The sequence below is a fragment of the Dermacentor variabilis genome, chromosome 1 (genome assembly GCF_050947875.1).
Source record: "Dermacentor variabilis isolate Ectoservices chromosome 1, ASM5094787v1, whole genome shotgun sequence".
Lineage (NCBI taxonomy): Eukaryota > Metazoa > Arthropoda > Arachnida > Ixodida > Ixodidae > Dermacentor > Dermacentor variabilis.
This window is the reverse complement of record NC_134568.1, coordinates 132,200,377-132,223,903: the sequence shown is the minus strand read 5'-3', so window position 1 is coordinate 132,223,903 and position 23,527 is coordinate 132,200,377. Positions and strand designations below refer to the sequence as shown.

The 23,527-nt window shown below is 46.0% G+C and overlaps 1 protein-coding gene across 1 annotated transcript; it reads right to left on the bottom strand.

Moving 5' to 3' along the window:
• Nucleotides 1-12,578: 12,578 nt before the first annotated feature.
• On the bottom strand, nt 12,579-22,199 carry LOC142584749 (tubulin alpha-1C chain-like). Its single transcript, XM_075694982.1, has 4 exons — nt 22,119-22,199; nt 14,356-14,880; nt 13,557-13,819; nt 12,579-13,235 (listed from the first exon to the last, which is right to left on the bottom strand). Exons 1-4 carry the CDS (start codon nt 22,119-22,121, stop codon nt 12,677-12,679), a joined length of 1,350 nt encoding a protein of 449 aa, XP_075551097.1. The 5' UTR covers nt 22,122-22,199; the 3' UTR covers nt 12,579-12,676.
• Nucleotides 22,200-23,527: the final 1,328 nt, after the last annotated feature.

The following is a 23,527-nucleotide window of genomic DNA, read 5'->3' as shown; positions in this document are numbered from 1 at the left end:
ATAGTATGTCCACTCAGGCGACCTGAGAGGCGGCGGTTGCGCGAGTGTATAATCATAGGGTATAATTAAAGAACTCTTTTTATGTCCAGTGACAGTGGCCCCTTTCCACTTTTAGTATGCTTCAACGCAGTACATTGCTTAGGCTTCACCGCAGAACATAGGTGTATTGCAAAAAAGTTAATCTTAAAAAGCTCAATTATGCAACGTTTCTTTCGTAGCTTGCTACACCGCAATACAGAGGTGGAAATAAGCATTGTGCAGTAAAGCATACTAATAGTGGAAAGGGCACATAGGTTTGCTCATTATTTTCAATTGTGATATAATTTGCAAGTGCATCTGTGCTCTTGGTAAGCTTAATTGACAATTCTTTGTACATTACAAATTCATATTGCAGGGAAGCTTACTAAGGCACATTCATCATTTTGTAACGCAGTATTCACCTTCAATGCAGGAGCACAATGCGGATTCATACCTATGCTTCTGGCTGGACTGCACATGCTCTTTGAGAATTGATTCATTTTGCATAAGTGCACTGGTACTTTACTCTAAACTGGAGGGCTGAAGTTTATACGGAAGCACAATTTTTATTAAGGGGACAAGATGTTGCCAAGATGGTTGCAGCACAGCTTTTTTTTCTTCCAGGCATCTTTTCTATTAGAAGCTTCCATTGCAGTGTTTCGAGCCTCTTTGAGGCAGCATATAGTGTATATAAAAATCGGACACCGATTGGGAACATCACCTATGCTCTCTGCAATAAGCTGTGCACAGGATAAGTTCATGCCTATATATAGAAAAAAATGTAGCATGACCAGACAAAATAAAAGGGGGTGGGCTGCAGCAATACTAGGTGTTAAGTGGTGCCTAATCCTTTCCCTTCAGTTTTCTGTTTTGTGCTTTCTATTATGGATCCTCCACAGTAACTACACGAGTGCTGAACTTGAGCTTGTTGGTTTCAGATCTGATGGTTGTTACTAACAGAACAGTGTGATACACGAACAAGGGCTTGGAGGCATCCGGTCACCTTGCTTGTCTCATGGTGTCGCTTTGTGAGCACCATGAGCCTCCAGACCAACTCGGAAGAAAGGTTTCTTGCAATCGCTTCTGAACTGTATTGCCACCAAACCAACAGTGCTCTCAATGACAACTTTTGGACAGTAGAATGCTTGCACCCAGCAAAGTCTAAGAAGGAAGCATTCAGGATGTGCCAAGTGGGCCTTTTGAAGCTGGCTGCATTGCTGAAGGGGCTTTGCCTATCCGCCCTCTTTATGGATGCACAAGGATGATTTCTTCTTTCAGAAGGATTGTTTCAGAGGTGTCACATGGCAACAGTGTTTGGTGTTTAGTAGCAGATAAGCTTGCCTTTGGCCACTGTCAATAATCTGTTTTTTCTCCAATGCCCCTGTGAAGTGCCTACTTTTTGGACACAACGTGCTCTCCATGCATGCATGCATTTTTAGCTTGTAAAGATGTCTATTACCCCTTGCCTCAAGCTGGTCCTTGCTGATGTCAACCAAGAAGGCAGTGGGGAGTATGGCGATGCATACTTACAAAGCACTGCTAATACCAGTGAAACCAGATTAGTGGAGCTGCCGTTTTTTTTTGTCCACTCCATCTTCATCAGTTACGATGAGCAGTTCTTTGTCCAAACAGAAGGCATATGTAGTTGGTCATGCATAGCCTGCGCACTAAGATTTGTTGGCGTGTTACAAGAGACGTGCCTGAGAACCTTAGCAGTGTCTATATGCAAAAACCTTCTGATGTGTTGATGACTTCCTTCTCTTTATCACAGTTTGCCTGATGAAGCCAGCAACTTGGTCAATTAGATGTTCAACAGGCTTCCCACTAGTTTTCCCAGCGTCTCCTTTACCAGTGTGCTGCTCATAGATATCTGTTTTCTTGACCTTGCACTGCACTTCAACCATGGCCACACCTGCTGAACCTATAGTATGCGATCAGAAAAGTGCTATACATCACGTTGCTCCAAACTCATGACAAGCTAGAAGGCCTTGAGGAACACCTTCATTAATTTCCGTCCTCATCATACTGTAGGAAGCTTCGCATGACAAGTGCAACAATTAACATCTGCTGGTTTTTCAGTGCTATTCCTGTCCAGCTTGCTGAAAGCTATCCTGAGTGTTTCAAAAGCAAAACTGCTGCCGGACAAGAAGTGCATAAAGCAAGGGTAGCTATAACCATATATGTCACACAAAATGAAGAAGGCCACCGAGTGTACAGGCGGTTTAATTCATATCCAACAAGCTTGGTTCTCTCTTTGCAAGTGAGTAAACCCAACTTGCCCCAAAAACATGGCCTGTGACAAACTATGTGCCAGATGCTGTGTCCCCTGCAAAGCTGAAGATGTGTACAAGATCCTGACACCCGCAGTGGCTTCTACACTGCGCAAACAGTTTACTATAAGAACGACTGCCTCAACTAATATGCTAATAACATGAAAACGGGCAGAAATTTGGCTATTCATTGGGCCCCACTGCAGGTGCAAGCCACTCTTCCGCCAGATGCGTGTTGTTCACAGGAACTGGAGCTATACAAATGCAGATAAAAACAATGATGTTTGAAAGTAGTAGAGTTGAACTATATTCTGCACAAACAGTGCTACTTGCAGTGCTGGTAACTTATAGCTACAATTCATGGCTGCCCCGCCATGCAAAGGCACTATTCTTGAATTAACTTCTATTTATGGTGACCATATATTGCAAGTACATATCATCCACATTGTGTGCAATATGATTAAATGATGTCAACTTTGATAGCCATTCCTAATCTGAGATACAACAAAAGAACTAATATAGGCAACAAATCGTAATTCAAAAAGACAACCAGTGCACAGGATAAGTGACAGACTTCCTTTTATTGAACAAAAGTCACATGTCAACAACAGTGGGTAGCAAGCTTGGGTGACAGAGGCAAAACTTAGCGAAATGCTACACTCATACTCAAATGTAAAACAGCCTATGACACAAAAAACATTATATTTTACTGAATGAAAGGGCAAGACTCCATCCAAGAATGCACTATGGCACCACATAATTGACATGGTGTAAAAGATGTTAACATGCCCTCTCCATAAAAAAAAGAAACACTTAAAACATGCCTTAAAAGGCAATGTGCAGAGTCTGAAAGCAAGTAAAAACAACCCAAAAAAGGTTTCGCTAAGTCTTTCAATGATTAAAATTGTCAAACTGTCTTGTCACTTCTTAATGAATCTGCACAGCGGAAAAGGATGAAAAGAAAGCCCAATAGCAGGGCCACAGAAAATGTCACCAAATAAATAAACCTTGCTTACCAAGGATACTGGTTTAGTTGTCTGACTCTGCAAAATAATTGTCTATGAGCTTTTCTTGTTTAGAACGGTTTAGCAGATAGCGGAAAAAATGGACATGAGAGCACCAGGTGCATGCATAGTCGATGCACGAAGAGCCACTGTTTTCTTACTTTTTTTCTCTACTACTATTCACGAATATGTAAGTGCCTTAAGAGGAAGCTTTAGCTCGAGTGCTCCTATCTAAATACATGTAAAAGGAGAATTCGTTTTTCTCGTCAACCACTGCACCAAATTTGACGAGGTTTGTTGCATTTAAAAGACAAACTTAAAATCTAGTGACTGTTGGTTTCGAATTTTTGAGTTAGATTGTCAATTTTTTATTAAAAATTGGCAAAAATCGGAAATTTTCAAAAAACGAAACTATCAAGCTTACAACTCTGTAACTTAACCACTAAAAATGATAATACAATTCTGTGAATTGCATCTAATAGTACATCTAAAGCGGACAAAATTGATATGTTACACATGAATATAAAAAAAATTTAATCATAGGGAAATACAACTTTTGCAAAACCGTTGTAACCAACGTAACAAATTCACGTAAGATGTAAAATGACATATTGAATTTGTCCGCTTTGAATAATCTAATGAATGTCGTTTATAGAACTGCGATATCAGTTCTTGATGCAAAGCTATGAATTTGTAAACTTCGTGATTCTATTTTTTTCTAACGGTCAAATATTTGAAAATCGTTTTAAGAAAATTCAAGCCCTAAATCGAAATTCCGCTTCCAACAGTCACTAGAATTTAACTTTCTCTTTCAAATGCGACAAATTTCATCAAAATCGGTCCAGGGGTTATCTCATAAAAACGTTTTTGCGTTTTACATGTATTTGAATAGGCCGCGTCGGAGTTGGGCCCGAGCTAAAGCTTCCTCTTAATAGCACTGCTAAAATCCTACTGCAAAACACAAGATTGGGCAAGTTGTGGCATAACGAAAATTGGAGTTCCACTCATACTGTGAAAGTGATGCAATAAATGGTGAAATATGCGCAGGAAGCTTGCTTCATTCGGTGTTTGTTGAAGTGAACACTTGCCAGCGCAAGTCAGTAATCTCCTTTAAAGAAGTAAAATAAGTGGGAGTTGTGCCTCCCAGTGTTGAAGTGGAAAGACTAGTTTTCTTCCTCCTCTTTCACATCCAGACTTGGTCTCTGGTCTCCAGAAAAACAACCCTTTAGCTTCTTACTGCTGAATTAATTTGGTTTTCTCAAAGCTATATTTGAGCTACCCATTGCTAGGTCTCGCGCTCTGCCCCATCAACCAGCCCCATCCAGCAAATCTGAGAAGCCAAGCACTAGAATATTAATAAAGCAGATGCACCCAATCACTGTCATTACATGTAAGAAGAAAAATTAACATAGTACTGCCTTCACAAGTGGGGAAAGTGATGAGTAAGAATTTGAAGGCGTGGACGCCAGCTCTATATACAGCACGCAGACATTGAACAGGTGTTAGCCAATCATGGCACCTGTTGGCTAGATCGCACTCTCCAGGATCGGTATTCGCCACGACTGTACCTTCAGCAGAGTGGCTGAAATGTAGAATTGTGGACTGCCAATCTTTTGATCATATGTTTGAATGAATCACAATGAGAACTTTATCTGCAATATTCTAGCAATAAATTTGGGAATTAGAGCGACAACACCAGTAGACATCAGAACCAGGGGAGTTGGCCCATAGCAGCTATTGGTGTAAAAAAGAAGACTGGCATCAGAAGAATTGAGATGTGCACGCTACATGCCTTTGTTCTGGTAGTGTTCCACTACTTTGGTGCTACAGTTAATGATCTCGAATGAGTTCAAGGAGCAAGAATTTAGTCCAGAAAAAAATATTACGCATAACAGCTGTATCTAGTTGTATCATTTGCCTATGCCGCTGTATATAACCCTGTCCACACTGCTAGGAAGGGAAGCGTAGCAGAGGGCGGCAGAAAGTTGGGTGGGCGGATGAGGTTAAGAAATTTGCAGGGACAACATGGCCACAATTAGTATATGACCGGGGTAGTTGGAGAAGTATGGGAGAGGCCTTTGCGCTGCAGTGGGTGTAACCAGACTGATGATGATGATGTCCACACTTGCCTAAAGCACATGAGTGGCATCCTAAACAAAATTGAGCTTTTGATATTGCTTTGGAGAAAATTAATCTGTTTCAGCCTAACAGTATGTATACATATTGCGCATACCTGCATTCGGTGTACCTTATCACCAACTGTTAAGTCACCTTGTTACCTCATCAGCAAATCGCTCCTGCAACCAAGTGTGCTGGTCCGGGTTTTACCTGCATTTCCACCTGTGCAGTTGGTAAAAGTCTTTGGCTGTTTACTATAACTTCATATTCAAACATATGGTTGCATTAGAGGCTTTCACACCACTAATGACTGGGCAGGCTTCACGAAAGGCCACCAGTACCTCCTCATTGCAGACTGTGCTCAACATCCTTCTTGGTTGGACTGTGACTAAGAACCCATACATCTTTCCTCCAAAGCGGCTGGCATTGACGATGGTTTGATGCAGAAAGAGGCTATTGTCTTTCCCAGATGCTGGTTCAGCCTCGCGAGGCACATTCCTTCAGTCAATATGCACACTGTCAATGTGAGTGAGACTGATCAAAGGTTGTCTATGGTGTCAGGTTTCTTGCCTGGTTTCGGTAGTGGCATCATGACCAAGTGTTTTCACTCTGTGGGGAATTCCAATATTCCAGATTTCATTGATTACAAGCAATAGTGCTTGCTTCCTTGTTTCGGCAAGATTCCTCAACATCTGAAAAATGACTCCATCTTTGCCATGTGCACTCTGTGGTGTCTGCTTCGTCAAGGTGGCATCCTCTTGGCCGTATGTCTTTGCATCCCCAGTGCGGGTGATGTGCATTGAGCTCACCTCGACTGAGTATTACGTGCTTGTGAAAGCGAATTTGGAGCTGTCAAAGACAAGTGAAGTCGCCTTGGCTGTGGTGCCTGGTTTTGGGACAGAGGTAGACCATTGCCAAAACAGCTTTTAGCCTGCAGCACACCACTGCAACTTTCTGATGAGACATATGTTTATTCAAGCCGTTTCTTCCTTGCCCTAATTCAATAATAGCCAATTTTAGCAGCTGCAAATCAAGCTGACTTCAGAAGACTGCTGATTTTTTAGCCACTTCTAGTAGATTATTGCATGGTTAATTTTCCAGTTGGGCATGACATGCTTTGTGCTTAAAAAATGAACTGTTTAAAGAATTATTGGAGTAATATTAGGACAGGCAACTCTGATTGAATCATCACTGCTTTTGTCGCAAAATGTGGCAATGAGCTAGGCAGATGCTGTCACAAAACCATAGGTTGTACAAGTACAGAAAAAACAAAATTGGAGTTCTGAAATTTAAAGCCATATTTTTACAGCCTCTCTTTATACTGCTGACATTATAGAGCTTTAGATTAGTGGACGCAAGCAGCGTGCGTAAACAAGCACCATGTTTGGGTATTTCTGGCACCCATGTGGTTTGCATAACCAAGCAGCACACGAGTCGTTTGCGTCCTCTTATGCAGTACTATTATTTTCATTGTAAAACAACCAATATCAAAGTAAGTCTGATCAGCCTGCATCAATATGCTAGAAATTTTTAAGCACTTAAGGTGTGTTGGTTGAATGTTTAAAGCACTTCACCACACCCTTGGTCACTAGACTTGAACTTTCCAGTATTACTTGCTAATCAACTCTTGAGGTGTTTACGTTGCTTTTCTGTGCTGTAAGATTAGTTTGACAGTCCTAATAGAATTGTTAAAGTGAAGGTATGAGCTGTTGTATTGGCCATGTCATTCTATAACTGTTAGATCTGACACTGTCAAAGCACTTGGCAACATTAATCAGCTTCACCTCACTATATATATGTATTGCGGTAGGACCATTCAGCACGTGAAAATAAAAATACCGGCAAATAGAGAGTTCGAGAGCACCTGAGATTATAGTAAAGCGGGCGGGGCAGTATGTTCAAGGTAACAAATGTGTTGCGGTGAAGTTATTGCAGACGTATATACACATTCATTCGTCCCAACTTTGCACCGAACCCTGCGTCCCGTTGCTAAAACTAAGAGCGCGAAAAACGGGCACAAATGCAGCTGAAGATTACAGGGCACAGTATTAGGCTCCACCTCACTGTGCTTATCGCGCCCTTAGTACGAATAATATTAAACATCTACTCTGCATTTCGTGGAATTCTGGCAGATCATGTGACATCACTAAAGCTCCGTTATGTTCACAGCACTACGCGATAATTGTCGTAAAGCCCACGATAAAAGTAAATCACATGAAGTGACGGATAGTGCACTAGCGCTGAACACGATTGAAAACATGCGCTGCCCTATTTCAAGGACGCGTGAACAGTTGTGAGGAAACACCACCTTATGCATTATATTACTTACGTAAGTCGTGGCGAAAAACACGTGCGATACCTCCGCCTACGAGTCCCGTCAAGTAAAAGTGCATGTGCGATGTGATGACGCTGCCGAAAAGGGGCGAACACGACGACGCTGCTGCACAGCGCCGGTTCGCAAATTGCATTGCCGTGGCGCTACGCCACTTGAATATTTCAATCGTCAGCACCAATGAATTCTTCAGAAATACGGATCTCACACCACCAGAGTTCACCGAGACTTAAAGCCGACATGCCACACCACTACTACTGCGCGACTTTTAGCCAACAAGTACTGATCCCACTGCGGAGACACACGACCAGCGGTCGGCGTGGGCCGGAGATTCAACGCACGCCACGGCATCGCGGTTCGCAGAACTTCGCTGCCGAGGCGCTAGGCCACTTCGACATTTCAATTGTCAAGGAAGCACGGGTCACACAACGCAGATTCTGTACTGCCAGAGCTCACCGAGGCGAAAGCACAGATGGCGAAAGCCGCACTGTCGCATCACCACTACTCGCGGCTTTCCCGCTAAGTACGTACAACCAACACACAAGCAACGCAAGCACAATCACATAAGCAACGTTGAACAACGCGCGGTCCGCGCGAGCCGGTGAACGATCACGCCGAGAACGAACACGCCACGGCGTCGCTCGGCGCAACCATCATGCCTTCTCAAAAGTCCCTAAACGATCCTGTCCCTAGGCACCTAGGATCAGGTCACGTGAGGGATTTTTGTACGACAATTAGACGCACGCCTCTGATACTACCCAAGCTGGTACTATACCCAGATAAGGTTTCGCGCGCCGCCACCAGGCGCCGCTACTATACCTCAAACTCCAGCGCAAGACGCCCATAGTGAACACTATTAGCCTCGAGAACGAACTACAGGGGCGCTGCGAGCGCCACTCGCGTGACGTCAGGGCAAGGACTCGCGCCTGTCGTCTGCTACAGTTCGGTCGTTGTCCGGGCGCTTTCTGTGTTGTTTTAACGCGATAGCGTTAAGGAGCTCGCGTCGCAGAAAAGCCGGTGTCGTCGGCGTCGGTGTCGGTGTCGGCGTCCGCGGCGTTGGCCGTGAGCGATAAATCACGGCAGGCACTTCATAAATAAAAAGCAACTTCCAAGATGGGCTGGGTGGGAATCGAACCAGGGTCTCCGGAGTGTGAGACGGAGACGTTACCACTGAGCCACGATTTCGATGCTTCGAAGCGGTACAAAAGCGCCTCTAGTGAACGCGGTGTTGCCTTAGAAACGAGCTGTTTCTAAGGCTCAGGCGTGCGTCGCTTGCTCAGGCGCACATTTCGTTGTCGCGCCGAACGCTGCGTTGCTCGACGCTCACCGCGTCCGATGCGGGGCGCGTAGTCGCTGCGCCGTCGCCAATTGTCTTACACCCCTTGGCGGGTCGACGGGAACGCTGTCGCGTTCCACTCTTGAAGGCGAAGCTTAAGCGTCCTCCAATTTTTCGTTTGTTCGCCCTCGTTCTCTTTGCTTGTATACTTATGGTGGTCGTCTCAAATATATTTTTACGACGTCTTCCTTTGCGAACATTTATTCAAAGAGCTAATCTCTTAGACAACAATGCAGCTCTCAAAGGCAACGCTACAGTGCCAGCCGAAGGAGCGCAAAAGAGCCCATTGCGGGTTTTTCATGCGCGGATGGACAATCGCAAAAACATAGCATACAGGAATCCAGTTATGATAGCATACCTGCTGCGGTGCAACAACTATGTCACAAACGCTGGCTATATATGACTTCTACAACAGTTACGTTGATTTTAATCCGCTAAAACAGGTTTGCTGACGACGAGTAGTTCATGGTATATTATCGAATTTTTGCATTTCTTCACAGAAACGCTCGGCAGCAACACGGGGACTTACCTAATACTGGAGTTTAGATTCTACAAGCACCACTTGCTTCTTTAACTGCTTGTCAACATTAGGTGGTTCTTCCCGTGTTTCTTTAAGCGGCGGAAATTTGAAGTAAAGTTAATGAAGGCTTACAGCTATTTACAGAATACAAATAGGAATGTACCAATATATATTTCCTTTTCCGTGATACACGTTCAACTCACTTGAGAAATTTACTGGTGCTTGTTGCTTGAGGAATATACATGACGAATCTGTTTGGCGAACTGGCACAGGCTGCTCGGCCCAATTGTTTTAGGGAAGTATGCCTGTTGGACCGCATGGCTGCAGCCAGAAAGAAGTAGAAGCGTCAATCATTAGTAGTATGGGACAGATTAAAGATATCGAAATTCCCCGCTGGAGGGTCAGAAATCAAGTGAAAGTATATGCAAGGCTTGTGGTGCTTTCTTTATGAATGTTTGCGATTGGATTGGAGCAAACTTTATTTAGCCTGCAGTTGGGCAAGGTTCTCTTTTATGTACCGACGAAGCGAATAGTTATCCGTTTGTATAATTAAAGAACGCTGGATCGAGACATGGTGAGACAGAAGGTGCTTGAATTTTCCTTTTCTAGGCAATCTAAGCTGCGCTGTAGTAGCTCGAGAATACTTTAGCCATTCCAGTTGGCGCTGTAAAGAAATGCTTTATGGTTTCAATTCGAAGTTGTAGTGCACTGATGGGTTTGGCGAACATAGCGTGCCTCGCCATACCGACAGTCGATTGCTACCGTTACGTGATCAGGGGTGTGCCGTATTGTCGATAAAGGCTACTGAGGGCCACTATGAAACATTTCGTCATGTTGAGGGACGCCCAAAAAACTACGGAAGGTTAGTCATATACAGCTTTCGCCGTAAAATTTTGCGAACGGTTTCCATATCACAAAAACTGGCGGCTCATCCACCCTTTGGACATGATTGACGACGTTAATGCGATTAGCAATCTATCTTATGATGGGTGTGTAATTGGTGATACGTTTTATATACGTCACGATGATTATTATGAAGAGCGGCATATACGCAGTCACACATCCCAAGTGGGCGTCAAAGAGCTTCACTGAAGAGCGGCACATGCCCAGTCACCCAAGTTAGCGTGAGAGATGTTAAATGAAGGGTGGTACACACCCAGCGGAACATACACAGTGGCTCAAGTTGGCATGGAAGAGGTTCGTTGAAGTGCGGCACATTACCAGTGGCCACGGAGCAAGAAACATTTAGGAGTGGAAACTCCGCTGTTTGCGGCGACCAGAAAAAGTCACATGCCCGCGGAGCCGTTATCGTGCTGGCGGCGCCTGGCGGCCTGGAAAGAAATTACCGCCGTTGAGAGCGCGCCGAAGCCGCCTGCCCGGGCGCTGCATTTTTTTTTTCGCTGCGGCTTCTACGACGCGCCGCATGGCGCCGCCACTGTATACGGTCCCGTCGGCGCATACAACAATTGTGACCTTATCTGGTGGCCCGCGCTCGCTCGCGCTGACGGGAGTTTCACCTCCTAAATGTCTTACTCCGTGCCAGTGGCACATACCCATTGACCCAAGTTGGCATCAAAGGGGTTCACTGAAGTGCGGCACATATCCAGTTTCTGATACCCAGTGACCCAAATTGGCGTGAAAGAGAGTCATTGAAGAGCGGCGCATACCCAGTCGCCCAAGTTGATGTGAAAGCTGTTCACTGAAGCGCGGCACATTACCAGTGGCACATACTCAGGGACCCAAGTTAACGTCAAATAGGATCATTGAAGAACTTCACGTTCCCAGTGACTCATACCAAATCACACAAGTTCACGCGAAAGAGGTTCATTGAAGAGCGGCCCATGTGTCACATAGCCAGGGGCTCAAGTTGACATGAAAGAGGTTTCTTGAAGTGCGGCACACATCGTGTTTCACATACCCAGTGACCCAAGTTAACATCAAAGAGGACCATTGAGGGGCGGCACATAGACTGACCCTAGTGGGCGTGAAAGAGGTTGACTAAGAGCGGGACATCCAGTAGCGCAAACACAGTGACACAAGTTGGCGTGAAAGAGGTTGATTAAAGAGCAGCACATGCCCAGTGTAGCATTGACTGATGCAAGTTGGTCCAAGAGTTGGTTTTGAACTCCGTTCCCAGAGCACAGCAGCCCGATGCTCAGCTCATTTGACGAAGTAGGCGGGAAAACAGCTGGACGTGGACAGACAGACAGACAATCCGACCGAAAACTGGATGAAATTCTCAAAAATGCTAATCGGATTGAAAACGCCGCAGTTTCCCCCGAAAGGCGAAGTATTGATTACTATAGCGAATTGTTAGACAGTTATAGGAAGGATAATATTGTTATCAGCCGTATGAATTCATGAATAATCGCTTACTAACAAAATAAGCATGGAGCAACGTGCGAACAGGTAAACATCTCACTCGATGAGTGCGGACACTCGCTGTCACGCTGGCGTGAAGAAGAGCGACAGAAGCAGCGAGTAAATCGACCTTCGTGCTACCTCTCGCTTCAGCGCGAACGAAGCGGCATAAACACAGCGCATAGGAAGCTAGCTCTCGGCGCACCTAGATTCTGTGTCGATCGCCGTTCGCTTTCAAGATAGGGCCGCGCTGAGCCGCTCCATACGCAGCTGCCGCATTTAACCGACCATTTTGTAGTAAATGCGAGAGAAACTTCCTATGCCAACGCATTAAAAAAAAAACTACCATTGTGTACACCGGGCTACGACGCAAGCTCGCATCTGGCTGAAGGCCCTGGAAGCCATTCGCGACGGTATGAAGTGTAGCGCCGTGCAATCGACGGCACGGAAAAGAGTATGAAGTTATTGCGTAAGATAATTAAAGTTCAGCGCTTACTGCACCTGTAAAAGAGCAACTTTTCGGCAAAACCTTAGACGGCGTCTTGGAACCTCCCATCAGAGGAACCTAAATAAGGTAAGGGTTTTCAAAGGAGTGTGCGCAGAACTGAAGAGGCAGTGCAACGATCAAATCTTTTATTTGGAATTCGCCGCAAACCGCACTTTTTGGTTTCCTTAGGTGAAGAGTCTCGTTCTTGTTGGGCGACTGCAGCGCTCGGCCTAGTACTCCTCGCCGTCGTCAGCGCCCTCGTTTGAGTCCATGCCAACCTCCTCGTAGTCCTTCTCGAGGGCGGCCATGTCCTCACGGGCCTCTGAGAACTCGCCCTCTTCCATGCCTTCGCCCACGTACCAGTGGACGAAGGCGCGCTTGGCGTACATGAGGTCGAACTTGTGGTCCAGTCGCGCCCAAGCCTCGGCGATGGCGGTCGTGTTGGACAACATGCAGACGGCACGCGGAACCTTGGCCAGGTCTCCGCCGGGCACCACGGTAGGTGGCTGGTAGTTGATGCCCACCTTGAATCCTGTGGGACACCAGTCCACAAACTGGATGGTGCGCTTCGTCTTGATGGCCGCGATGGCAGCGTTGACATCCTTAGGCACCACATCGCCTCTGTACAGCATACAGCAGGCCATGTACTTGCCGTGGCGCGGATCGCACTTGACCATCTGGTTGGCCGGCTCAAAACATGCGTTGGTGATCTCGGCCACGGTAAGCTGCTCATGGTAGGCCTTCTCGGAGGAGATGACGGGAGCATATGTCACCAGCGGGAAGTGGATCCTGCGTTCAGAAAGGTAAGCGAATTGTATCAGTATGGTGCTGAAAAGAAAAATCAAGGGGTAAAGGGGGAGGGGCGAGCATGATGATATGGATTTTGACTAAACGTTCCCAGAAGGTGGCGTCGCCTTCCACGGCGACATCTCACGCTGCACATTCGACAGCATCAGTATGATGAAATGCATCGTACTGTAGAGAATGTCCCATTGTACGCACAATATACTACGATGTATACGCGTGAAAGTGGAGTAGTACCTGAAATCTAAGATGCCAGTAATTTTAGTACAGACATGGCAAAGAAAGTAAAGAAACGGTCTAACAAACCTAGGATAAGGTACCAAGTTGGTCTGGAACTCTGTCAAGTCGACGTTGAGCGCACCATCGAAGCGGAGGGAAGCGGTAATGGAGGAGACGATCTGACTAATGAGCCGGTTCAGATTCGTGTATGTGGGACGGTCGATATCCAAATTGCGCCGGCAGATGTCGTAGATGGCCTCGTTGTCAACCATGAAGGCGCAGTCTGAGTGCTCCAGGGTCGTGTGCGTGGTCAAGATGGAGTTGTACGGTTCAACAACAGCAGTCGAAACCTGCGCATGTTGCCACGTTAGAAATGCTTCTACAAGGGCAGCAGATGTGTACAAAGCGCAAAATGAAGCGTTAAACAATCATTTGCTGCCGTTATAAGTAAACATGCCATTCAACGCGCAATATAAAGGCTCCTACCCGATTAACAACGGACACAGCGCAAAACACCCTGACAAGAAAGGAAGACAGCTTTACTTGACTGCGTTCGATGTATTCGTTGACCCCGAGGAGAAGACATTTGCGCCTTCAACTGACAAGGCTTTCCTTGGCTCCCATTGTGCAGATTTTGGAAAGTTACCAACATGTTCCTAAATCTTTAACGCTTTAGCGACGGCTTTCTGCCTGATTATGCGCACATGTTAGTGGTATATTAGATAGTAGACGAAAATGCACACTCGGCTAACTTGTTAATGTACAGGTGATTGAGAGTGACAACAAATTCAGCATTTGACGCTACTTGATGTTTCCATAAGGCTGATCACCTTTGGTGACCAGACACCATTTAGCGAAGGCTGTTAAAGCACGCGCAAATGCACACCTGGGGCGCTGGGTAGATGGAAAACTCGAGCTTGGACTTCTTCCCGTAGTCGACCGAAAGGCGCTCCATGAGCAGCGACGTGAATCCGGAGCCAGTGCCGCCACCAAAGCTGTGGAACACGAGGAAGCCCTGTAGACCCGTGCATTGGTCGGCCAGCTTCCGGATGCGGTCAAGCACCAGGTCGACGATCTCCTTGCCGATGGTGTAATGGCCACGCGCGTAGTTGTTGGCAGCGTCCTCCTTGCCAGAGATTAACTGCTCTGGGTGGTAGAGCTGCCTGTAGGCGCCAGAGCGCACCTCGTCAACGACGGTCGGCTCGAGATCGACGAATACGGCTCGCGGGACATGACGGCCGGCGCCGGTTTCGGCGAAAAAAGTGTTGAAAGAATCGTCGATCCCGCCCGACACCTTGTCGCTGGGCATCTGGCCATCCTGCTGGATGCCATGCTCCAGGCAGTAGAGTTCCCAGCAGGCGTTGCCAATCTGCACGCCGGCCTGGCCAATGTGGACACTGATGCACTCCCTCTGCGAAATAAATACAACAGCAAACACTAAGAGGCAGAATGAACGGGAGCAAGAAAAATTAAGTTGACTTAATGAACTTGTCTGCACGGTTTCAATGACGTCCAGGATGACCATTAGCCTATGTGAAATCGTCACACACACACACACACATACATATATATACATACATATACATATATATATATATATATACATACATATACATATATATATATATATATATATATATATATATACATATACATATACATATATATATATATATATATATATACATATACATATACATATACATATATATACATATATATATATATATATATATATATATATATATATATATATATAGAGCCAACCTTTATATATAGCTTTCATTGATTACGAGCAAGCGTTTGATTCAGTCGAAACCTCAGCAGTGACAGAGGCATTACGGAATCAGGGTGTAGACGAGCCGTATGTAAAAATACTGAAAGATATCTATAGCGGCTCCACAGCCACCGTAGTCCTCCATAAAGCAAGCAACAAAATCCCAATAAAGAAAGGCGTCAGGCAGGGAGATACGATATCTCCAATGCTATTCACAGCGTGTTTACAGGAGGTATTCAGAGACCTGGATTGGGACGAATTGGGGATAAGAGTTAATGGAGAATACCTTAGTAACTTGCGATTCGCTGATGATATTGCCTTGCTTAGTAACTCAGGGGACCAACTGCAATGCATGCTCACTGACCTGGAGATGCAAAGCCGAAGGGTGGGTGTAAAAATTAATCTGCAGAAAACTAAAGTAATGTTTAACAGTCTCGCAAGAGAACAGCAGTTTACGATAGGTAGTGAGGCACTGGAAGTGGTAAGGGAATACATCTACTTAGGGCAGGTAGTGACCGCGGATCCGGATCATGAGACGGAAATAATCAGAAGAATAAGAATAGGCTGGGGTGCGTTTGGCAGGCAATCTCAGATCATGAACAGCAGGTTGCCATTATCCCTCAAGAGAAAAGTTTATAACCAGCTGTGTCTTACCAGTCAGTACTCAAGTACGGGGCAGAAACCTGGAGGCTTACGAAAAGGGTTCTTCTTAAATTGAGGACGACACAACGGGCTATGGAAAGAAGAATGGTAGGTGTAACGTTAAGGGATAAGAAAAGAGCAGATTGGGTGAGGGAACAAACGCGAGTTAATGATATCTTAGTTGAAATCAAGAAAAAGAAATGGGCATGGGCAGGACACGTAATGAGGAGGGAAGATAACCGATGGTCAAGGGTTACGGACTGGATTCCAAGGGAAGCGTAGCAGGGGGCGGCAGAAAGTTAGGTGGGCGGATGAGAGTAAGAAGTTTGCAGGGACAACATGGCCACAATTAGTACATGACCGGGGTAGTTGGAGAAGTATGGGAGAGGCCTTTGCCCTGCAGTGGGCGTAACCAGGCTGATGATGATGATATATACATACATACACAATGTGCATATATATATATATATATATATATATATATATATATATATATATATATATATATATATATATATAGCACGTTGTGCGCAAGGAGGTAGCGCCCATGGGTGCGACTTTCATGAAAAGGCAGGGAGGGGCAGCAAAGATTGTGGTGTTTGATTAGGCCTCTAAAACAATACGGGCGCTTTGAGAGACGCCGTAGTTCGGCACCCTGGACTGTATAAATTTCGACTAGCGGGGGTTTGTCAAGGTGCACCCGAAGTGATGTACACGACCATTTCCGCTTTGCACCTCCATTTGTATGCGGCTGCCGCGGCTGGGAAGTCGAACCCGCGACCTTGTGCTCAACAGAAAGAACTTTATACGACTATCAATGCCGTATAACGTGTCGGTCAGTCAGGTGGTTCATCTGTGCAGCAAAGAAAAAAAAGACCGTTACGGGAGCTGCTAAGAAAAAACGGCGAAAGCCTTCCTTGCACTACTGTCGGACGATGTATGCTGGCTCTGCTCTCGATCGATTGCCACAAAGCTGTGCGCGAGGAGTACATGTGCGATTCAGAGTACATGCACCTTCTACTGCGAAGCGTGTACGTACACATCATACCGTCCTCTTTCCTCTTCACATCATAATCTGTTGCTTCCCTAAACCCCTCCACAGCTTGGAGTATAGCATGCCAGAAGCACGTCAGTCAGGCCGACCTGTCTACCTTTCTGCCATTAAAGCTCCTTTCCCTCTGCTGGTTGCTTTTGTTGCTTTGTATATGGCTAGCAGATTCGTCCGTCTGTTTGTCGCCTGTACGCCGAAAATTCCTCCGGCGCAAACCCATGCGCATTCGCGAAAAAAGTCGCGGCGGTGGCTCTGAATGTTATCGACCATGTTATAACGCATGACCTTCATTGCCATATAGAAGACGTGGGATGGCGGCGCTCCTTCACTCAAATTGGAGGGTCGAATAGAGAAATAGAACGCAATAGTGTGCTCACCAATCATTGACTAACATTGACCTAGCGCGCCCCGACGACAAGTTGATTGTATCCTTCCGGTTGGAACGGTTTGGAATTGAGTGCGACACGGACGCAATGTACCGACCACCCGTCACCGGTCGTGTAGAGATTTAACTTTTGGCAAGAACGTGCCTAGCATAGCAGCACAACCGATCGCGATGTACCACAGCGACCACAAAGCTATGGTCACTGTGGTAACGTATGAGAAACTAAGGACGATAGAACTCACGAAGTTGCGTGTATTTGTCTTTATTCAATCAATATAGCAATAACCATATAAATCAATATAGTTGTCAATAAAGTCATCCCAACACAGCTTCACTGGTTATCCTTCGCAGAGTGGAAGGGCAATAAATTTTTTTTCTTGTTTCACTTTACGCCTCAGGGCCCGTATTTTGTAAGGATTCATTTCGTCCGATTATGTTCATTTAATCGCTCCTCCGAGTGGATGATCTCTGCGACAGCGGGACTCGCTTCGTACAAACCAATGACAAAAAGAACGGAAAACGGAAATCGACAGAAAGTGGGACCGCCGGCTTCGCTTGACTTCCTTCGCTGTTGATTTATGGTTGTCCCCACACGCAACCACACGGCTGCTTCGCAACGCATTGCATCCCAATGCAGTTTGCCGATCCTGGTGGCATGTACCCGCAACGCCAGTTTCAGAGTTCGGCGCAGTCTAAGCGGCGTAGACCAATGCTTATATTTACACTTATTTATGACGCCTGCTATTTCCACGGCACCACTATTTCTTGTTTGGTCCTCAGCTTTCGACACTGGGACAGCACCATTAGAGAATGGTCGTAAACGTTGGTTCGTAACGGAAATGAACTTAACCCGGCTTGGCTGTACGAACGAAAGCAAAGCAACAAGCTAAGTGATCCTTATACGGCATTAGATAGTTTTTACGTAAGAAAGGATGAGGTACGATGTAATACGTTACATTTGAATTCTGCTTGAATTCGAAATGTGACCAAGATGCCATGAATGAGTAAATAATCGTTGTGAGGAAGAAAGCCTTCTAGAGAACCATTACTCACAGCGAAATGCAATCAAAGACAGCGGGTAATAGTACAGTGGTGCTGAAGGAATGGGTAAATACCGTATTTATTAAACTATAGGTCACCCCTTCCGTTTTCGAAAATGTGGCCCAAAATGGAGCTATCGACCTATAGTTGCGAACAAAGCAAGCAGAAGTACCAAGCTAATGTTCCTCCGCCACGCCCGACGAAAAGCCAGCCTGGAGATTATCCAGGCTGGCTTTAAGATATGCTGCATATCCAACGCACTCGACGGCACCAAGGACCACGTCATTTTGGGTGCCAAGGATGCCTGCAAAGCATCCAAAGAAGTCTACTTCTCTCGAAGCTCCTACGAAGATGCAGCTTGTGGCATCGTATGGCGAGATTTAGTATGTGAGCTTGCGCTAATAAAAGAGCGTTATGTTCAGAGCTCTTCGTTTTACTAAAAAGATGTCGGTAGACCTATATTTAAATTACTATTTTTATTTTTCGGCGAGTTCAATATACAGGGTTCGATTTATATTCGTGTTTGACCTATCTTCGAGTAAATGCGGTAGTACTTCGCAGGTCAACGATAGAGGTCATGTGTCATAGGAAATCAGCGTTTATGTACTAACAGAATGAACGATTTGAGCGATTAATTCTTGCGTCTTAGCCGTGTCCATACAGAGAAAGAACACGAAGACAGAAAAGTAAAAAAAAAAAAAACATAGGCAAGTTAATAGCGTGACGGCGTGCGACTGCGGCGAGCCGTAACACTTCATGCCTAGACTGAATTAACTTTGCAGCCTACGCCTGTCACGACTGTTGGCGATAGGCAAAGCCAAGCGTTTAGTGCTGTTATTATGGGTACAGAAGTTGCACAAGCATCTGTATGCGATCGTGTGGAGGCGAAAGAAGGCAAGAACTTAATATGGGAGCGCACGCTTTCTTCGTTCACAGAGGGCCAAGTACGTAAAACCGGTAAAGGTGCGGGCCGTGCTTGCTCTACGACCTTCACCTATAAAAGCACGTATACATAAGCGGCAGCATCCAAAGCAGAATGAGCGAACACTGATAATGACGAACGATAGCCTATTGGATATCATATACGGTCCAAGTGACCACAGCGACTTCCAAAAGTCTGCAAAGCTTCGCTGCTCGGTGCCAGTTCGTTCTTATCCATACTCATTCATTACGGTATACCATGTACCATCCCGTGCAGGGATCGCAAGGTGTTTTCGACTTACGCGTACACAGAAACCAGACGTCGTCTTTGCTTCGTGTGGACGAAATGCTGTCAATCGCGGCGACTCACGCTCTGTTCTGCGCTCCGACCAAAAATTAGCTAAGCATGGAACTGTCACGGAGTTTGCTTGCCGGACACGATGCATGGGGGTTATGGACCGAGCCCGCTACGCGGCGACGGCATCGCCAGTGCAGCCGCGCCATATTGCCGGTCGTGTCATTCGCGCAGCGTCGGAGAAACGCCGGAGATTTGTATTGCGTGAACTGCTGACGACCATCGTTGAAGCCGCTGGGCTGATTTAATCACTGGATGGTACATCAGCACGCACGCTGCATGCGCGTGGGGGCCGTGGGTGCTTGTTTGTTTAGCAGTAACTCTGGGCTGGCGGCGGTATAGCGAATTGTGCTGTGTTTGGCTACACGAGCTACACGATAAAGAAACCCGGTGATCAGAATGTGGTCCAGATGGGGTTCTTTTCGATACTGAAGGTGATGAAGCATCAGTGCTAGAAGATCGCAGAGCTAACAGCGCGGAGAAGGGCGGAGTAGTTCGCGGACCACACTGTGATACACTGCAATGTGTGCAGTAAACATTGTTTTTTTGTGAAGCAGTGCAAACGCTACTTTGCAGGACGTTAGTGGACGCAGCACGCAGTCGGCGGATATGTTTGAAAGTTAAGTACTAAACACCAGAGACCTCTCTGTTGAACACATGCGCGGGGTCTTGCGCTAATTTGATATGCACAAGAACACCGTTTAAAAGAGCCACCGCAAGATAGTCTAACGCCGCGCGATAGGCGCGAGGCAGTATAGTCAAACATCGTGCTGAACCTCACATTAGTTAGAGCGAGTCAATACAGGCGCTCTTTTTTTTTCCCCCAATAGCGTAATTTTTTCTTGTACATTAAACCAACTTGTGTACATGACAAACAACGCACAAATCACGAACCAGAACAAGCAGGCACTCTGCAAGGACGGCACGTGTGTTTTGAGCGAAATAACTTTATTGGAGGTCCGGCGAGGACGCACGCATGTTTTGGCAGCAGCGTACAAGCGAACGCGTGAAATCGCCACCGGCAATACGGCGGCAACCGCGGACGACGCTAGCGCTGCTCACGGATGACGTCAAGTCCGTATCCCTTATAGTTCCCCTTAAAATGTTGGTGCATTTGATTGAAGGGAGTTCGACCTAAAGGTACGCAAGCTGTGGCGCTTGCGAATGATTACACTTCGCAAACATTTTTGGAAAGTCAAACACTGTAGAGAACAACCTGTACTCTTGAATGAAAGCTGTTTGGCTGACAACGAAAGGTCTCCTCCGCTAATCTGCCATATATCGTAGATTGCAGTGGCACCTAAGAAGCACTGGTACATGTGCTTCGTGGAGAAAACGTTGCTAGTATTCCGCATGATGCGAAAGAGCTGCACGCTCTTTTTTTCTAGCTGGAACTCTTTCGCAAAAAAAAAAAAATACTAAGGAATAAAGAAACCCCTCGTGTGCTGCGAAATTCGAGCGCTTTACAGATAGCAAAAGTAAGAAGAGTTTCTGGCTCAATTCCGACTCGCTTATTCATCAGCAGCGGCAGCACGCCGTTCCGCAGCCAACTACGTAGTAAAATACGCTTGTTCTTTTTACGAATAAGCAGGATTTAGTGTACGCCGCAGCGTGCGCACGCTTGGTGATTTGTACGGCTCTGACAAAGATAGAAAACTTGCAGATTCAGGATTTTCGCTCGAAAGACAAGCTGGGTACTCGTAATGAGGTCGAGATGCGCGCTCATACTACGACTCCCGTCACACAGGCAATAGAAAGATAAACATGCGGAAATACCACTACTCGATATGGAGATAAGGAGACCACCACTCGGAACGGCAACGATAACCGCGGAAGGGTTACAGTACATGGCTGATGTAATGGTTGAACATCAGCACTGCGCACCTATACGCACTGCAGTAGACGCATCTGCAGTAGACGCAGCTCCATTGACGCATAAGTACATAGAGAGCTAGAGAGAAATGCATGCCCGGGCTTCGCGTTGCGTTGCAGCCAGCTACTGAATTGAGAAAGCAGAGGAACAGCCTCACAGGACTATATAGGTGGGCGAGACTGTCCCTTTTCTTCTCGTTGAAACTGGAGATTGCTCCGGCGTTCGGCATCACACGATTCTCGCATCTTGCGGCTGTGCCAAGTTCCCCCGAAACGGAAACCATGGCTCAGGCGCAGAATGGCAGCTGTTGCTGCCCATCCCGGACACGAATGTGTGCTAGCGGTAGGAAGGAGCGTTGTTAGAAAATTTCACCATGTCTGCCTCCTTCCGCGGCAGAGAATTAAATCAGCGGTATAGGGCTGGGAGCGGATTAAAAAAAAAAAAAAAAGTCGGTAAGTGAGCCACGCTTCCGCCCCGTATTGCAAAGAAAAGAGACAGCGGAAATTTCGCACGCCACATGTACACAGATCCGCACCCCACCCCCTACGGCGATCCCGGCGCCTCCAGGAGGACAGGGATCGCGCACGCCGCAGCGAGGACTCACCATGTCTGGTGGAAGAACGGTTCTTCTTACTCCGCACTGAACTACAACGTGCTCGCAGCGGACGTAAGGACGTAAGTGGAGCGCCGCACCGCCGACGCTCCCCTTTATAGACGCGGCGGCCCACGGTCACGTGGGGAGGGGGGGGGGGACGCCGCAAACCGGCTCCCTTTTGCCCAAGAAGGAGCGATAAGGCCGCGTCGGCGGCGCGCCCGGCAGCGTGCATCTGCCGGGTTGCCTCAATGAGAGCCCCGGGTTCAGACAGCAGCGGAGCGAAAAATAGCATTGCCCGAGACGGGGCAAAAGATGAACTGTTGCGAACTTGGCTGCGTTGCGGGCCAGGAAACGAATTATGGTTTGTTACCCAAACTTTTGTTCTATTGTGTACTGTGTAAAAAAAGAAAAATATTTGGGCTGCACTTATAAGAATCAATAGACAAAAGAAAAGAAATTGAGAATTAGAACAAATCGAATGGAATCAACATTTATTCAAGCGACGTGCCTATGTCCGCGATCCCATTTCTTTAACAAATATGCGCTGTTTTCCGTTACGTGGTGACACATACGTCTAAGAATTGTTATGATAAGCAGCAATATAGCAGGTGAACCTTTATTTTGCCGAGTGTCCCCTCAGCAAGGAATGGTCGCAAGTAGAACAAGAGAGGAACTTTAATGAAAGAAAGGTGGACAGGTCGACTTGAGTGATGTCATTCTAGCCTGCTACTTACTGCATTCGCGCAACATCGGACTAACCAACCAACATAGAGCAGCAGCTAGCTAGGGTGAGTGAAGCAACCTATGAGAAAACAAAAAAAAGACGAAGACTCCAGTGTGTCTTTGATTCCATTAAATGAATTACTGCCAACAGCATTTATGTGACACCATTTTTTCATTACATTATTTATTTATTTATTTTTAATGGATTGGAAACGTTGGCAATAAGCAAAATACATTGCCGGCTTCTCCACAACGATAAATTGTTAAAACATGAAGGATGATGATCGGTGGATTGCTGAAGTGAAATATTTCGACTATTTAGTAGTTCGCAGCCGAATGTGGACAGCCACATCCAAGCAAAAAAAAAAAAAATAATAATAAATAAAATAAAATAACTAAATATATAAGAAAGTGCGCGAAGGGGGTAAAAGGAATTTAATATATTCCACATTCATCATACTCTGACTATAGAAAACAGTCTTCTAGTGGTGTTCACAGGAATTTTCTCAGACACTTCACAGAGGGTCAGTCAAAGGTAATTGCTTGAAGCTATTAATATTTACTGTCGAAGCTACTGATAGCTACCACGCTTGTGCAAGGTACCAAATAAAGTATATATGGTGAGATACTAACTGCTACGCAAAAAAATTTACTCAGTAGAGTACCAAATACCCAAATTTTAAAAGTAACCGTGA

Bases quoted from the DNA above. Each gene is read 5' to 3' on its own strand.
- LOC142584749 (XM_075694982.1), bottom strand. The intron at 13,820-14,355 runs GTGTGCATTTGC...CAACATGCGCAG, and splicing joins CCATCTACCCAGCGCCCCAG to GTTTCGACTGCTGTTGTTGA. The intron at 13,236-13,556 runs GTTTGTTAGACC...TTCTGAACGCAG, and splicing joins AACTTGGTACCTTATCCTAG to GATCCACTTCCCGCTGGTGA.